At 35.0% G+C, this 19,332-nt stretch overlaps 1 protein-coding gene across 6 annotated transcripts in view; it reads right to left on the reverse strand.

Moving 5' to 3' along the window:
• The window catches only part of Erbb4 (erb-b2 receptor tyrosine kinase 4), a 1,038,774-nt gene that overhangs the window by 21,570 nt on the left and 997,872 nt on the right, over positions 1–19,332 (reverse strand). For all 6 annotated transcript variants that reach the window (XM_021186126.3, XM_021185960.3, XM_021186207.3 and 3 more), the window contains exons 22-25: positions 18,312–18,387; positions 15,771–15,917; positions 13,407–13,504; positions 11,835–12,005 (exon numbers count right to left, since the gene is read on the reverse strand). In XM_021186126.3, coding sequence (XP_021041785.1) covers positions 11,835–12,005; positions 13,407–13,504; positions 15,771–15,917; positions 18,312–18,387 — 492 coding nt within the window. The remainder of the gene's footprint in view (positions 1–11,834; positions 12,006–13,406; positions 13,505–15,770; positions 15,918–18,311; positions 18,388–19,332) is intronic.

The raw sequence follows: 19,332 nt of genomic DNA on the forward strand, positions 1-19,332 counted from the left end.
AGATGTAGAACTCTCAGCTCCTTTCCAGCATCATGTCTGCCTGCATGTTGCTGTGTTTCTCCTCCATGACAAGAATCAACTAAACCTCTGAACTGTAAGAGAGTCCCAATTAAATATTTTCCTTTATAAGAGTTGCTGTGGTTATAATGTTTCTTTATAGCAATACAAACCCTAATTACGATAGTTCTAGACCCTGGGGATCTAATATCCCTCCTCTCCTCCATGGGTACTGCACACATGTGGTAAAAAGACATACATATAGTCAAAACCCCCACACACATAAAAATAAATAAATAATATCATTCTTCCCTGATACATCTCTCTTTAATATTACTGAATACTGGCTGTGGAGGGGCAGTAGGTGATTAGCTTAGCATATTCCAAGGCTTGAACATGATCTCCAGGGCTGAGAAAGAGTACTCAGAATTGACTTGATAGTGGTGATAACCCAACAGAGGAATCTCAGAGGCAACATGAGAGGTGATGTACCATTCTGGTAAGGCACAGTCCCTGGAAGCCTTTAAGGCAGGATGTTGGCCCCTATCATTTCATAGCTATGCCTCAATTTTAAAATATTCAAAATAGATGATATAGAAGATAGCTCACAATAGTAAACATTAGGAAATTGTGTGGTAAAATAAGTGGCAAATGGATAAAAACTACAGCAAAATTTTCAGGAATTCAGGAGATTAAACAAACTAATGAGTACACGGCCCTTATATAGTACTTGAGACAAGTAAGTGCCAGTCAAACTGTACCATGTGTTATTATTCTGTCTTTGAGTAATTACACACTCTTATAAATATACACAATTACTAAGAGTAAAAGAATGAATTCTTCATTTCAACTTGGGAATATCCAATAGCGTATCTCTCTCATACAGAACCACAGCACCTGGCTCCAACTTCTGAAAATAGGCTCCATCAGGCCTTCAGTGAATATGAATTATGTACATTTCAATATTTCAATGTGGAGAACATGAAGCATATTTTCTTCCGAAGAATCAATTAAGTATGTTACTAAATAATGGCTATGATCATATTTTGAAAAATCAAAACAAATTGGTTGTGGATTGAATTGCCAATGTGTTTCCCTGTTTGATTTGCTGTACTCATTTCACCCAATCTACAATGTTTTGAAGCAAGTACTATGATCTTTGTATTTGGAAATTCTACCACAGTGATGTGGTGGTCTCTCAATTTAGCTTTTGCTTTAGTGTAATGAAAGGCTGGTACACAGCCATTCATTTACAGTGAAAGCTACAGAGTAAAATTAGCCTCTGTTTAGAACATTCTGGTATGTCAAAAGTCTGAATTGAGAAGGGAGCTTTTCTCATTGACACAGGTGAGAATGAGAAAGAACAGAGCCACAAGGTACTTATGATTAGGGAATGGTCAAGTACAGAAATTGCACAAAGGAAAGTTGATGAGCAAGCCTGCCCCCTACGACCGACTGCCATCTTCTCTGTTCCATTTCATGGAGTAATCAAAGGATATTCTGAACCTCTCAAAATGCCATCAATACTTATTGAGAAGGAAATAGAACAACACTTTCTCAAGACTGTGTAGAACCAATCAGCATAGCAGGCTGGACCAGACAAGGAGCTCTGGCAGACAAAGACAGATTTGAAATAACCTTCAAAAAATCTGAATAAGAAGTTAATGATAATGTCCCAGTTTCATTATATGAAAAGTGAAGAAATTGCTAATGATCTTGCTTAGGTGTTATACTATGAAGAATAGACTTCTTAATGAGATGTGTCCAGTAATTTAGGAGAGAGCTATGAATCTGGTAACATTCTAAAACATAAACATCTAAATGGCTTAGATAACACATTCATTAATGTCATAAATCTATGTATCTGTTCTGGATGTCTCTTTATATTCTTTGTTTCCTTTTTGAGCTCTGATATTCTTTAACAATAAAGAGAAGAAATTTATTTTGGTTGTTGATAGGTTTTGTGGCTGTTAACACTCACTAACTGTAAAATAGTTTTATAAATACCATTGAAATGTGCTTTAATTCCAGACCCTCACTGAAACTCAGTGTGTCTATTGCATGTGTTGACTCTCTTGTAGGACTGTGTTTAGCACTATCCCAAATTCTACACTGAAAGGTTGTTATCAGTGACAAGCACCAGGTGCTCTTGAAGTGAACTTCTCTCTCTTACAAGCAGCTCATGTGACACATTTGGTATCATGGGACCTGACAGTGGTTTGGCTTTTGAATAGCTAAACTCTTAATGAAGTTACCAGGTCAGCTAGGTGATTGGGAGTTCAGCCATTGGAAAATTAACATTCTTTAAGGAAAGTAAAATGTGCTATATGACAACATGTTCTGTAACCTTAGAACAGTAATCAGCCATCACTTACAGAGGTGGCCATGACAAGATGAGTGATTCTATGACTTTATAATTGTATTGCCTCTTGCAGGATGGAAAGAAGAGATGGTATTTTTTTTCAAAATATGACTTTGTAGGCTAGAGTGAAAATGTTTTTGTAAAAACATACCATTCTTAAAAATTAAAGGAACATATTAGTTTGTACCAACTTATAATGAGTTCTTTTAATATGTAGGCTAACTCTTACAATTTACGCATTGCTTGTTGGTGATGGTAACTTGATTTTCTTTTTTTGTTTTACTAATGAAAGATGATAATTAAAAGCACTAACTCCAGACAAGTGAGATTTGCTTTCTTTTGCTGAAAGGACCCAGATATAGCTGTCTCTTGTGAGACTATGCCGGGGCCTAGCAAACACAGAAGTGGATGCTCACAGTCAGCTAGTGGATGGATCACAGGGCTCCCCATGGAGGAGCTAGAGAAAGTACCCAAGGAGCTAAAGGGATCTGCAACCCTATATGTGGAAGAACATTATGAACTATCCAGTACCCTGGAGTTCTTGACTCTAGCTGCATATATATCAAAAGATGACCTAGTCAGCCATCACTGGAAAGAGAGGCCCATTGGATACACAAACTTTATATGCCCCAGTACAGGGGAACGCCAGCGTCAAAAAATGGGAATGGGTGGGAAAAGAAGTGGGGGGCAGGGTATGGGGGACTTTTGGGATAGCATTGGAAATGTAATTGAGGAAAATACGTAATAAAAAAATATTAAAAATAAAAAAAAAGAAAAGAAAAGAGATTTGCTTTCAAATCCCACTATTCACCATAGCAGCTGCCAGTCTCTCCATATTTTCTATTATGGCCAATAAGGGAATAGTATTGCTCTCTATTGTGTTGTGAAGGTAAAGGGTAATGTATGTATAAGTTCTGAGTAGAGTTTAGAACAGAAATAAGTGATCAATAAACAGTAGTAATATTTAGATTTGCATTTGGAGATTTTGATACATCTTCTAAACTTGTAAAGATCATTTTATTGTCAAGTATGTCATTACTGATTTCAAATGCAGACACTGTTTGCTCTGCTTTTATTCTTCAATTTTGGCTTTATCAATTCCATTTGATCTCCCTAAACCATTAACTCTTGATTACAGGGAGTCTCTTGGAAGCATAAACAGAGGAGGCAAACAGCAGCAGGGGCTCTGGCTTCTCATTGCACTCCCAGCAGGAGCCTTTTAAGCCAGTTGATACTAAATCTCATTAGACTGGAAGTAAAATCAAGACATCCATGGCTTTCACCAGCAAAAACAAACAGAACCAATCAAAGATGGAATACTAGATTAAGATCCAAGAGATTGGAGTAAGGGCCCTGCACCCACCTCCTGAAAGCAAGGACAGTGGGCTGCAGATGTCTGCTTTGCCAGTGTTAGTTTGGACCTCCATAAAATGAAAAAGTTGTACTAGAATATCTCTTAGTGCCTTATGCATGTACCTCATAATATGATCATGTAAACTTCTGGGATGAGAATTATTCTCTGTAACAGTGCCGAGGACTAACAGCACAGTTTACATTTCTGTTCAGAGGATTTCTAGGGAAATTAACTTTCTAGAGGAAATCATACTTGAAGACAAAGAGAGGGTCAGGAACCAGGAAGGGAGAGAAGAGAGATTGTGTGGAGATTATTGTAAAAAGAGCCTGATAATGTTAAATAATGAGAATATGGCTATGTAAGAATATGGAATTTGATAAACAGAAGCTAATGCATTTTAATTTATTCTTAAAGTACTTTTGGTATTAACAATCAGCATATTTACTTCCTCAAGTTTGTGGATGAAATGTTTTAGGTTTAAATATATAGTTAATATAAAATCAGACAGATCAAGAGTTCTTGATATTTCCAGAATTCCCAAAAACTTGGAAAGAAAAGAAATGGAATTTTATATTACATCTATTGAAGAGACTGTTAGCATTTTGGTTAATTAAGCTCTGCCCCACAGTTACCTGGCAACAGCCAGGTGTGCCTGACTCACTAAATGCCCCCTCCACTTGCTCTTGCTTTGTCCTATGCCCATTCTTCCCCTGTCCCCATTCCTCTATCCCCTTCTCTCCATGTCAGGCTTCTACTCCTCTTCCCCACCGTGTGTGTGTGTGTGTGTGTGTGTGTGTGTGTGTGTGTGTGTGTGTGTGTGTGCGAGCATCTTTCTCTGTCTCTACTACCCTCGTAACCCCCTCCACCTGCCCTGAATAAACTCTATTCTATACTATACCATCATGTGGCTGATCCCTCAAGGAGAAGGGATGTCACAGCATGGGCCCCGCTGAAGCACTTGACTACACCTCCATCAAAACATATTCCTCTCCTTTTTATCTTTTTATAAACACAATATAAATGACATTTCTAAAAACCAAACCATCCAATTTTCCATACTAACACAGAAAATTCCAACAGATAAAGATTTTGTGAGGCATGTGCTGATAATGCCTGCAGTTCTGGTTAGCTTTTTGTGTGAGAGCTGCAAAAAAGCAAATTGCAATGACCAGTCAAGTGGAATGGAAAAGACATTTCTAGTATGATGTTCAATGGTTATTAACAATGACAATAGGATTATATACCAAATAAGGAGAGATCTAATAAAATATATACCATTCAAATTTTTTCCACTGATGAAAAGAATACGAAAATGTACTTTAAAAATGAAGCAGGAGAAAAGAGGTGAAGAAGAAAAAGGAGATGATGAAAAAGAAAAATGAGGAATGAACAAAGGGAAGAGAAAGAAATTTGTGTCAATAGAAGCTCAGGTACTGGGATAAATCATTAATATTGTGGGTCTTTTTAGTAAAATATAAGAACATATTAAGTTTTTAAAGAAGAAGTACTATATAAGTACAAAATGCTATCACTGCCTGTGGCTGTAGCTCATTGGTAGAAAACCTGTCTACAAGTCTCAGTATCCTGGGTTTAATCCTTAACAATGGACAGAAAGAAGGAAGGATGAAAGGGGAAAAGAAAGGAGGGAAGGAAGGAAGGAAGGGAGAGGGAAGAAGAAAGGAAGAAACAAAAAAGAAAAAAAAAAGAAAAAAATCAAAGTCTTTTGAAACAATCTAAACACTAGATCTACATACTGACAGACAATGCAGTGCTATCTGTGAAGCAACGAAGTCTGAATTAGAGTTGGAGCAAGAGAAACAGAAGGGAATTTCTAAAGTGTTCTGCATAGAGGCCGAAAAGATTTTTGCTTTGAGTTGGAATCTTCAGAGGGGAGCAGGAGCCTTTAAAACCCAAGTTTGTCACTGGGAAGAAAATGTGAAAAATGGAAGACAAGACATTTCTTTGTCTGATGATACAGTTCTCAAACCTGCACAACGTAAAAATGATCTAAAAATTAAGATGGTAAAATAACTAGCATGCACATGTCTCATCTTACGTCGACCTTTGATTTGTTTCATTTCCCATCTAACCCTGCTCTGAGCATGATACCCCTTCAGAAAGACATGGCTAAAATGGCTTCCTTTAACCTCTCATCTTGATTTGGATTGTTTTACCTTTTCACTACAATATCCGATGTTTCTCTCCTATACAATGTCCTCAACTAGACCAAGATTCTGCAGACAGTACATCCTCTCCTAACTCTATTCTCCCTGTCCACCTCAGTGCCAAATCTATGACAAATATTCAAATGTATTATTTTATTAATTCTGATTCAAATATATTGACTTGTTTACTCTGACTACAGTATACTGAAAAATTTAAGAGGATTAGCTGTTGAGTAAAGACTACATGAGACAAGAAAAGGTATGGAATCTAGTAAGAAGAGCTACTACATCAGGCTTAATAGATTAAAACCAAACAAAAACCTCAAGCCTTTTGTCAAGGATAAACTGCAGGAAACCTTGATAGATCTTGGACAAAATGTAAAACCAATATCCTGAGACTATAGTCATTTGTCCTCCAGAAGCAGCTATTGTTAGAATTAATATTGATCCTTGGTAAATTGCAACAGGAGTAACCTTGTTATGTCACCTAACTCCTCCCTGCCATGTCATAGACCTATGCTTCCTTGTGTCTGAAGGATTCTCTCTCCTATAGCCCATCCTAGAAGGAGGATGGTTGCATAATGACATAACTCAGCAGGCTTTGGAGCATTTTCCAATGAAATGTTCCTCACAACAAAATAAAACGTGCATATGTCTGAAGTATAATTTCTCAAAGTACCCATCTATTATAAAGTAATTTTAATGTGAGGAACTAATATATAATTCAATTCAGCATCCTTATGACTAAAGAAAATGACCTGAACCTGATTAAATCATGTGACCACCACACCCAACATGCTAACATGCCCTGAACGGGTTCTGTAATATCATGTCTGATTTCCAACTTATTTTAGTTAATTAACTTATTTTATTATTTTAAATTTTGTAAGGTCATGTGTGTTCTGCACTTGTTTATGTGGCTATGAGTGAAGGCGTAAAGGGCCCTTGGAAGTCAGAGTCATCAAATCCCCTGGAGCTGGAATTACAGCTAGTTGTAAGATACGTGTAGGTGCCAGGAATGTAACAGCTTTTCTAGCATAGCAGCATGTGATCTTAATTAATGAGCCATCTCTCCAGCCCACAAATTAGTTTATTTTAATCATATTATCATTAAGAGAAAGAAAGTGGAAGCCCATCCTGAAGCAGGTAGCAAATGACTTCAGCCCTAAACACTGATCTACGGATGTAGGGAGCTAAGGACTGCTGAAGTTAAATGGCTTTTTATGTTCTCTTGTTTACATAATATTAGAGCACATGCAATGGGCACATCATTTTGGTAAAAATATTTAAGATCATTTTACAGTTATACCTCATGATAATAGCACCAGTTATAAATTAGATGACAATTGTCTAGTGTTTCTTTATTTTTTACTAGCAGTCTGGACAAATGTCAGCATTGTATTATTATTTTACTCATTATCTTAAGGTTATAATTTATCAAAAATATATGTGGATTTAAAATTTACAGTTTTAAAATTTACTTATTTTGGGTGTGAATACCTGTATGGGCCACAGTGCACGCATGAGGGTTAAAGTACAACTTGCAGGAATAGGTTTGTTTCTACTATGTATGTAGGTTTGGGAATTCAAATCAGTTCATCATGCCTGATGCAAGTCCCATACCCCACTGAAACATCTTGCTGGAACACTTGTGAAATTTCAAGCAATCTACCACATTACAGAAGAGATTGCTTTAATAATTTGTTTGATGTTGGGAAACATACACAGAATTAAAGAGTGAACACATCAACAGGCTCGTCATGAGTTCTCTAGCTTAATAAGAATGTATCTGTAATTATGTTAGGGATAAATAAAAAAAGTGAAAATAAAAATTGTGTCATTCTAAAAGAGATTAATGTTTATTGGCCTGTTACTAGAGAAAATGTGGTTCTAAAGTTAATTGACTGTCACTCACATATATGGGTATAGTTGTTAATTTAAAAATGAGAAAATAATGCTATAGAAAGAGACAGAATATATATATATATATATATATATATATATATATATATATATATTCATTTTGAATTTAAAAACTGAATATTTGCTTGTTAATAAAGATTTATCAAATATGTTTATAAGCTTTCCACTCTTGTTCACTTTAAACATTGTCCCTTATTTATATAACTTGACCACAGAAAGTAAAGTTGAAATAACTATGAAATAATGTAGCAACACTGTAGACAAGGATGGAAATAATACTTGTAACATGTTATAAGTTGAAATAAGAGTTATATAAAACCAGATATTTAAAATTAGGACAATATAAAGGACCAAGATCTTTCATGGGTCAGGGAAATGGCTCAGTAAGTAAAATATTTATTATGAAAGCATGAGGGGCTGAGTTGGAATCACAGGACCAAGGTAAAGTCAGATCCAATAGCGTGTGCTTATAACAGTAGCACTCCTATGGTGAGCTGTGAGCTGGAGAAAGGAGAATCACAGGCCAGTTAGATTTGCATACACAAGAGTGGACCAAAGAGCTTGTCTGAAATAAGGTGGAGAGTAAAAACATCAGCTGAGGGTCTGAGAGTATCCCTGAATTTCCACAGGTACAACATGGAATACGTGTGTGTGTGTGTGTGTGTGTGTGTGTGTGTGTGTGCACATGCATGCATACATATATGCACACACACACACAAATTAATGCTCCCAAAATAAGTGGCATTAAGTATAATTCCTTTTCCTGACACTGAAAACTTAAAAAAGGAGTCTGCAGGTAGCAAATCAAAATGCAGCACAAGACAGGAGGACTAAAGGTCACGGCATCCCCATGAGATCCCTCCTGTGTCTAGTGCTCTTTAGTTAGATCAAACTGTTATTAAGAATTCCTTGCATCAAGCATTACAAATTAAAATGAACAAAACCTAAGAATTTGAGAATCCTTATTAAGAAGACAAAGAACCATGCTGTAATCTTGATATCATGATGGCATTTCATGTTAAGAAATACAACTCTTCTTGAAAATCGATTATTGAAATGAAAAGTGATGAATTTGTCTTTTAGAACATTAAATGTATTAGTGATATTTGGTCAGTTTTTGCTATATAGAGAGGGGAGGGAAGTGACCCCTGTCATAGCTACAGACTTTCCTACCTCCCCAAAGACTGATATTCACAATCTATCTATGAATTAATTTTTTTCCAAAAAGGTTTTGTTATTGTTGTTGTCGCTGTTGTTTTTTCTTTTTTCTCTGTGTAGCCTTGGGTGTCTTAGAACTCACTCTGTAGAGCAGGACAGCCTAGTATTCAGAGATCTTCCCTCCTCTGTCTCTCTTGTGGTGGGATTAAAGGTGTGCACCACCACCATCTGGCCTATGAATTAGAATTTTAAACCTTTAAATTATCTGCTCCTATTGGGGTATAAAATTTTTTCAGGTCGGGTTGCAATTCTGTATTTTTTTTTCAGCACAAAGAAAAGTAAACCGTGGTTTGGATGTGTGGTCCCTCCTGCCTATTCCCTCTCTTCTTTCTTCCTCCCTCCTATCCCTCTCTTCTTTCTTACTATTCTAATTTGTTTTTCTTTTGTTTAGTTTTTGAGACAAGATCTCACTATTTAGCTAGGCAGAGATTAGAATCACTACTAACCCTGATTGGCATTGAATTCCAAAATCCTCCTGCCTCAGCCTCTCCAGCGTTGAGATTATAGGTGTGCTTACCAACCTGGCTTTATTCTGCCTTTACACAACCAGTCTTTCAAACATAGGAAGAAGTTTTAAAGATGTAACTGAGATGAGTTGCATTTTATGAGAAAGTTATGAGGTAAATTTACTGACAAGTCCCAGATACTGAGGTCAATGCCAAGAATAGCAAACACACCATGGAAATAAACTTGTACTTTTGAAGTAAAAGTATACTGGATGAGAGACAAATGGCCTATATAAGAACTCTGGTCTTTTATTGGCTAGCCATGGCCAAAGGCTTATCACTTTGTGTCTGTGTGACAGGTTTCTTGTTTGTAAGATGTGATAATAATAAGATAACTTCATGGAGTTGTCATTCAGCTGAGAGTTGTTAATCTATAGATGCACTAAATAGTAAAAGCTAGATGTCATTTCATTATTTCTGTCAATCTGAGATAAAGCGACTTCCATTTTTTTGAGAATGACTGGAAACTTGAAGTTTCCCTTAAGCTTATGGCTAAGAAAGCTAAGCCATTTTGTTTTGCTTCCGTGGAAATGCTTTGAGATGAAGAGACTAAAGCAGAAAGTTGCTTTCTAGAAAACAATTAACCATCATGTTTGCATCTTATACGTGGAAGAAATTGAGTGTAGACTTAAACTCATTATATCTCCACACTTGATAAGGGCCAAGAAATAATTTACTGTAGCACTGGCCAAACTGTATGCCAATTCTATGTCTTGGTAGCTCTTTTATTAACCTGGACATGTTACGAAATTAATCAAATCATGTACTTCTAATTACCTCACGGGAAAAGACCTTTCAGGTTGCCTGAGTAACCTGCTTACACACTAGGCCATTTTACCAAAATCATGTCTTGTCACCAAATACTACCCTCTTTTGATGGCCTGCCTAAATTTTATCCTTCATTTGCATCTGTTTAATACACACTTACATATAAAATTGTAGGCTAGGGTCCCCACATGTTGGAGAACACGTAGCACATAGGTTTTTCTTCCTTCCTTCCTTCCTTCCTTCCTTCCTTCCTTCCTTCCTTCCTTCCTTCCTTCCTTCCTTCCTTCCTTCCCTCCCTCCTCCTCTCTTTCTCTCTCTCTCTTTTCTTTCTTTCTTTCTCTTTTTCTTTCTCTCTCTCTCTCTTTCTTTCTTTCTTTCTTTCTTTCTTTCTTTCTTTCTTTCTTTCTTTCTTTCTTTCTTTCCTCTCTGAGTTTTTCTAGTTCCTTTAATATAATTTTCAAGTGTATTTTTCTGAAAATTTAGTGATTTTATTTTTCTTTATAGCTGATTAATATTCTTTTTATGTAGCACATTTTTTGTTATTTATTAATCTGTTGATGGGCATTCATGTTGGTTTCAGTTCCTTGCTATCAGGATGCCTGCATATGTTCAGAAAACATAAATTGCATGGAAATTTCTTGAATCTATAATGTATGCTAACATTTCCTGTATAGAGGCAATTATGTGTTGAATGGATGACAGGTGGTTTTTAATTAAAATATTTAAATAAGGTTCATTTCATTTTATTAAAATGAATGTATATGCATTTAAGCACCTAAGTGCAGCTGCTTACAGACACAAGAAGATGGCGCTTGACTACAGGAAGCTGGAATTTCACCTGCCTGACTTGTATTCTGGGAACTGAACTCAAAGCACTGCACACTCATAAGTGCCATCTCTCTGGTACTGAAAAGTGAGTCTTTAAAAATAGATACATGGACTTGACCACATTTAGTGAAAAACTAGTATTCTCATAAAGTGGGTTTAATATTTGAAATGCAAATTCTTCTCAAAAGCTTCTGCTAAAACTTAAATCAATGCCTTAGTAAAGATTCTCCGGGTTTCTAAATGTGATTGATGTGGTTTACAGGCTCACATACTTTTTAATGTTTGGATTTCACTTAGAAAAAATGTTTCTTCAATGAGTGAAAAAAGTTGTACTAGTATTGATTAACTCAGGATACCATATTTTAAATAAAGATCAGTAGAAAGCCTAGTAGGTAAGAATTTTTATTACAATATTAACACAATTTTATCACTTTGTTTTTTAGAAATTAAAATGTGTTTAATTTAAGATGAATAAGATAATTTCTATCTAAATGGTGATATCTCAGGGTACATATTGTATTGTCAATACTTAACTTCCAAATTTAACTACATCTGTGGTTAGCTTGGCATATCTTTTGTCTGTACTGTGCTTTTAATATAGAAATTGCTATAATAAACTATATAGTCCTATGGAAAATTTTATGCTTTACAATCCATGCATACGAATTTGTTTCTCAGAAGTATCATGGTACTTGTGTATAACTAGTTCTTACCCTATTGGAGTCAATTCTTGTTCTGGATGTGTAGATGGGAGGAGGTATGTTGAAAGCCTGGGGGACCAAATATTCCTCAGCATCCATCATATCTTCCAAATCCTCTTCATCCAAGAGATTCTGGAAGAATTTGCTGTCATTTGGACTGGGAAGCTTCATACGATCATCACCCTGAAAGATTGCCCATGAGATAACCACAATCATTATTCCTTCCTCCATAACATGTGGTTTCAATACAGTAGAAAACCAAATGACTAGAGAATTCATGTGCTCATTTTTAAAAAAATAGTCTTAGCATAACTACAATCCAAAAAGAATCCTGTACTACAGTTAGATAATAAATGATATGATAAAGAAATATAATAGAAGAAGAATGTGATAATTGTAAGAACAACAACAAAAAGGATGTAGCCAGGTGCTGTGTATGTTTTAAGGTTGGTAATATCTACTTCAGATCTGAGAATAACAGTTCACTATCAAGGAGGGGTATGGATTAAGAACAGACAATAAGAGGCAATTGACTTATCAGTTCTTAATTTAACATGTTCCAACTATCCTGCTTAGCTGGGACAGACATCCATAGATTGTCTTGTAGCTTAATGGCATCATTGTCAAAGTGATGGCATTTAAAATCACAGTACAGTGACCTATCGAGCATATATGGGTGTGAAAGACATAAAGACCTCTGCTAAGCTCTATTCAGTTTATCATGTCCTGAATAGTTTTACTTTTTCCAAAGTTTGTTACATTTGGTAAACATGTCAGTTTATGAAAATTAATTTGTAGGAAAGTGACTAAAAAACCATTATCTTCTACTGTTTGGCTTTTGTCTTTATGTTAGTCTATTTAAAGATAAACGTTCCCTTCAGCAAGGAAAGATAATTAAGATTCTTCAAGGCACAACTGTGTATGCTTTAGGTGAAAATCAGTACAGAGATATTATTATATTAAATAAATAAGCCAATCCACTTGGTTTCTGGTGTTGAATGCCAACTATCTTTTGGACTGTTCTTTGGTTTATTTAGGCATCAATTCATTTAAATTGAGTTATTGCTTAGATACCATACACTTCGCCCAATAAAACAATCCACACGTACTTTTTAAATTAACATACGAACGTACAGATTTTGTTATGGTGTTATTATAGAATGTACATACATACATTATTTTGGTTTATCATCTTCTGGTACGCCTCTCCTCTGGCTAGTTAAGCCCTTTCCTTCTGAAATATTCTTTCCATTTCTATGTCTTATGTATTCTATTAGCCTCTTTTGTAGTTTACCTTTCCCTTGAAACCTCTTTTTCCTTTCTAATCATCTCTTTCTAGTTTTGTGGCCTATATCATGTATATGTGTATATGGATGCATGAGGGCTATGCGTACAAGAAAGAACACATAGCATTTGCCTTTCTGAACCTGCTTTGTCTCGTAGACATATATAGAACCATATTCAGTTTCATGAACTCACAAGTTCTTTCACATGGTCACTTTATTATTGGATGTTTTCAAAGTTGCAAAGTTTAAATAGAGTCTGTGATTAGAGAGTCTTAAAAGCAACATCAAAATAACTAACCTGGATAACTAGGTATCTTTGAGGGTCTCTAGCCATTCTTGAAAACTCAGCAGCCAGTTCTTTGAATTTAGGTCTGCTGTCAGCATCGATCATCCAACCTGGAGATTAACACACAGTAAAATATTAGTATATGTAATAATTAGTGAAGTTAAAGTTTGGGAAAATATGGGGCAATATATATATATATATATACGTATATATACATATATATATATACGTATATATATATATTTCTGCAAAACAAGAGAAAGAAGTGAACGATGCTGTAACTCAATTAATTGACATTTGTCACAGAATGCAATATACTATAAATAACATTTTTTAATTCAATTATTTTTAATTGTTTCTATGTGTGGGTATGTGCACATGAGGGCAGGTGCCCACAGAAGCCAGAAAAGGGCATCGGATCCCCTGTAGTTGGACTTGCAGGTGATTGTGGACCGCCTGACGTAGGTATTAAAAGCTAAACTTGTGTTTTTTGCAAGAGCAACAAAAGCTCCTAACTGCTGACCCAACTCTACATGATCCCCAATTTTCATTCTGAGTCAAACTCATTTTTTTTTTTTTTTTGGCTTGGAAAATAGCTTTTAAGCTAACCATGGGAAATTTTAGAACCTCAGATTTTGTTGTTCTTGTTTTAGAGTGTTAAGATAATATCCTTAAAGCATTCTTTGATGGCTGCAGAGATAGAAAATGAAGTTTCAGATAAAAAATACATGGTAGGAGATATTTGCTTCTCATCATAGCACTGTAGTACAAAAGATTGAAAATGGGGAATTTGATAGCAACTCCTTTTGGCAGGTTTGTTCCTGGTTGGAAGGAAAATGGAACATGATTTATAATGTGTGTTCAACAATACTCATTACGTTTATCTTAGAATTAGCTTTCCCAGAATAAAAACACTAGTTTTCAAGGTAGGTAGTCTTCTTTAGCTGGGAGTTCAGAGAAAATGGATCTTAACTGCCTATGCTCTGTTTAGCTGATGAGATGACAAGAATAACAGCGCCCAGCTTGCTTTGATTTCGTTGCCAAATGATCCTTTTCTAAAGCATAAACTCTCCAGAGGAAGAGAGAAAAACAAAGGTGAAACATTGTATATGCTTTGTCTAATAAGGCAAAATGTTTGCCTGCCTTTCTGTCATCACATTGGGGTATTTAGATAACATCTGATGCTGGTTATGGGATGAAATTATCATATAACATAGGGATGTTTTTAAAATTTCTTCCAGGTCATGGAGTAAACAAGGACTGATCTAATACAGAATTCTTCTATTCCTGGAGAGTTAATTTTTACTCTTGTTTTGGAAATCCTTTGGGTATCATCTTATGCATCCTTTGTATCACTTCTCTGAAGCTCAAGCACTCTGCATCTTATGGGTATTCGTTTCCAAAAAAAAAAAAAAAAATGCTTGTTAATGCCAAGATGCTAATGACAAAGCTACTAGAGCCAAAAAAGGTTAACTTCAGCGTGAGATATTTGTTTCTCCCTAACTAAATATTGAGTAAATAGTACTATGCTTAGAGAAAAGGGCATGCTGACCTGCACTGCAAGGAACATTTTTTATTCCTTCCCTTCCTGTCAGAATAGATCACACATGTCATGAATATAAATATGAGAAGACCTGGGCCCAGAGTCTCGGAGTCTCTTATTAATAAAATGCTTATTCACCTTCACCACTTCGTGGCTTCCTTTAACCCTGTGTAAATCAAAACTGGAAAACCTCAGATTATACAAGAGAGATGGCTGCCAGTTAATCTCACTTAAATTAAGTCAGAAACCCCAGAGACTTTTTTAATTCTATTAAAATTAGGGGTCTAGGCTTCCAAAACACATTTATAATACATATGTGCCTGGAGTATAGAAGTGGAAAGAAAAGTAAGAACATTTGATGTAAACAAATGATCAAATTAAAAAAAGTAAACATCTTAATCTTTACTTCATTGTGGATTCGTCTCTTCTGATTCCCAACCTGCTCTGTTAACTTATGTTTAATTAAGCCAATATCCACTTTAATTCATTTTCAGACTCTCAATGATGTTTAGCTATTTTCCCATAAAGATTAACATTAATATTATTACTAATATTCTTATGAATAATTATCTCTCTTTATGACAAACTTCAAAGGGTATGGAAATTCGAAAAATTGTAAGAGTAAGAATGACATAATTTTTACTTTGTAACTTAGTGGCATACTATTACCTCATAATAATAATTACCACAAATATGTATTTATATTCTGCATTCGTAAATATTCTTGCTACTCTATTTAGCAATTCAGAGAAACATTTTGCAGGTAAAACAATCTAAACTTTTATTTATTAAGAATGATGATGCAGGCAGATAAAGTTATTTTGCAGCCTTACATTTGACCATGACCATGTAAACGTCAATAGTGCAGATGGGAGGCTGAGGCAGACGCTCTCCTTTCTCCAGTAAATCGGGAATTTCTCGGGTTGGAATTCCATCATAGGGCTTTCCTCCAAAGGTCATCAGTTCCCATATAGTGACGCCTAGTTGGGAATATAATTCTCACATAAGCAAATTACTGTCACAATTTGAATGAACACGTATCAAGTTACTCTTTTACAAAGCAAACAGTTGAAACTTAAAGAAGCTCCTTTCTGGTCTTTCACTAACTGCCAGGATTCCAATGCTAAACTCTCCTGGGACACAGCACAGTAACAATTCTTTCACCATTGCTTCGGTGATTTTAATGCATAGCAAGAAAGATTTATAATAGATGCCAGAATTTAAAGCAATCCCCTCATTTGTACCTAATGGCAAATTGTTTCACATACACTAAAATCCAGAATACCATGCCTTTACTGGATGCATGTGCTTAATGCCAAATAAATGTAATTTCAGGAAAAGCCTGACATGGATTAATTTTTAAATTAGTCTCTTGGTAGGAAATGTCTTCATCAAAGGCAGAGGTGATAGTTTTGGATGGTTGCAGGTGGCTGTTGTTATGGTAAAGCCTTGTGGCTCTCTGTTCAGCTAACACAAAGAAAACATGTGGTGTAGAGCAATTTACTGAGCACATGCAGGAGTCTGCATGAGGATCAATCCGTATGGAAGACAGAATGCATAAGAATGGGTATCCATAGAAAAGAGAAATGAAGAAATCAAGGGCAGCTTATTTCTAAGCCAAGGAAATGACTTTTTTGAATCACTAGAGCAATGACAGGCAAAAATAAGAGTAAAAACAAAACCAAGAGCAAAAATAGCTTTATAGCAGAGATTACTTCTTTACTATAGTAGGTAAATTCTCTATCACCGAGCTTTATCCTCAGACCAGAAGACTTTAAAAACAGAAATAGCTATGTAAGCATGATTGTGTTACACTATGAGTCTTGATTGATGCATACATAGGTAAACGTTAAGATAAAATAGAATAATGGGGGCTAGGTTTTCTGAATATCTCTGCAATGCTTTTTCCTTAAACTGGTATATATCAGTCAATATTGCCTGAAAATAAAACAAAACAAACATGTAAACTTCAAATTATTCTTCAGAATAGAATCATAAACACTTAATTGTATTATCTGTTAATATTTACATCTCATAATTTTTTTAGTGCCACATATATGTACAACTAGTGACACATTTAAACAGATTGACATTTCTTAAATCCTTATTTATATCAAGAGCTACCTGCTCAAGAAGCTAATACTCTCACTTCAATGGAAGGCTGGGAAAATATTGATCACCTTTTTTAAGCAAGTCAACCACAGTATAATATACATATATGCATACATACATATATACATACATACATACATACACATACACACACATGATACAGGAACACAACAAACATTTTATTAAATCATGTCATCATGTATGGTGTATCAAATGACAATATCAAGTTTAAAGTAAACACTAACATGAGGGGTTGTGCTATTTTTCTTTTCTCTTCTATATAAATTTATTTATGGGGTGTGTGTAATTGCAAGCAATCTGCACATGCTACAGCACATGAGTGTAGATCAGAGGACAACTTGAAAGACTTAATTTTCTCCTTCCACCATATGGGTTCTGGGATAAAACTCACTCTATAAGGCTTGGCAGTAAGCTCCTGTACCTTCTGAGACATCCTAGAGACATTTGTTTTTATTCAGTTGAATGTATTTACTTAATTAATACTAGTTTCACATGGTATGTTTAAACCTAGACAAAGCATTGATCTCATCTTGTAAGTTATAGGGTATAAAATTGTAAAGATAGACATGCTGCTGGCTAGCTCACTTTAACAACTTATTTCAAAATGATGAAACAATGTTCTAATCACAAATACCAATCTCTCTCTTTCATCTCATTCAAACTTTATTTTTGTCATTCTGAAATGAAACTCCAAGCTACAATTAGCAGTGTTTTCTTAGTATTACTTGCACATCTGCCACTTTATTGTACATATTTGTTGTTCACTGTTTTCACACTAGCCAGTAAATTTTCTACCATTAGAATACGTATTATTTTAAGCAAAACAAATACTTTGATTTTGTTTTACCCTTTAACATTAATTATTTCCAGAGTTTATGACTAAATAGTTGTTGTAAATCCAAGCCATGAGATTCTAAGAAGTTATTCCTAATGTTGGACAGTGTGTGTGTATGTGTGTGTAAGAATCAATAGACAAATTACTCTTAATCCAAAGCTTATAGAAGAAAACTTAGCAGTGATATTGTAGGTTTTAGATTTAGAAGAACAAGATAAATCACAAAAAAGACAGATAAAATTGTGATTTGGTTTATTAATTTTTTAAATGAGAGACCAGAGAGTTACTTTAGGGAATAAAGTTTACAAGTAATGGTTTCTAATGTGACCAACAGATGGCTTCCTCTATTTTCTATGAGACAAACATTTATGCTTCTTCAGAAGGACAAATTTACAAAGATATTTACCATAGCTCCAAACATCACTTTGATGTGTGAATTTCCTATAATGTATACATTCCAGAGCCATCCATTTAATTGGCATCTATAAAAATATAAAAAGTAAATAATTAAAATTATACAAGAAATCATCTTTTAAAAACATTTCTTATATGCTAGTCTCTGGACTGACCTCAATTATAGTTTTGATGGAATGTATATTGTATGTATATTTCAATATATGGAACAAATGAATTGAAACTTGTAACATCTTGAAGTAAATTAACCAAAAGACACATTTTAATGTTTCATTATCAATACAAAGAAAATTAGCAACCATTTTATATATATATATTAATATCTAGTATCTAAATTTTGACCTGATGTTATGCCCAGCATTATCAAATCTGACAATCTTTCTACATGAATCTTTCTCAAAAGTGAGACTCCTTCAGTTTCATTGATCCTGTTTCTCTTTCAGATATGGTTTTTGCCACAGATGTGATCATTTTTTTCAGTTGCCCCAACGGCTTCTGGTCACTAAATTGTCTAAAATCATGAATTCCAAAGTTAGCTTTGCTTTGTTCTTCTGTCACAAATGATCTCCCTTGCCTTGGTAGGGAAGAGTTGAAAATATGTACCATTTTTGAAATAGGAGCTCTGAATATAAAGGAATGTGAGGGGATCAGCACAAATCCATCATCACTACAAGAAAAACAACTCAACCCACATCCCCTGTGGGTGATGGGTCAGCAGAACGTGTTTCAACTCAAAGGGCAGCTGTATGTAGCTGGGGATATAATTAGATTCTATGGAATAAAGATAAACATTTCTACTTTGCAGTTGAAAGCTTAAAACTAAATAGGCATTTGAAATCATGAGGTTGGCTGCTCACCAAGGTGACACCAAGGTAACTCTATGACAGAATCATGGGATTCACTGAAAAGGAACAGAAGACACATTGAAAGTAATTTCCCTATGGACAAGGAGTTGGCAGACTTTATGGAGTATGGACACCATGTTACAGAAGTACGTTTAAATCATAGGTGGC

The sequence above is a fragment of the Mus caroli genome, unplaced genomic scaffold (genome assembly GCF_978045245.1).
Source record: "Mus caroli unplaced genomic scaffold, Mus_caroli_1 scaffold_1, whole genome shotgun sequence".
NCBI lineage: Eukaryota > Metazoa > Chordata > Mammalia > Rodentia > Muridae > Mus > Mus caroli.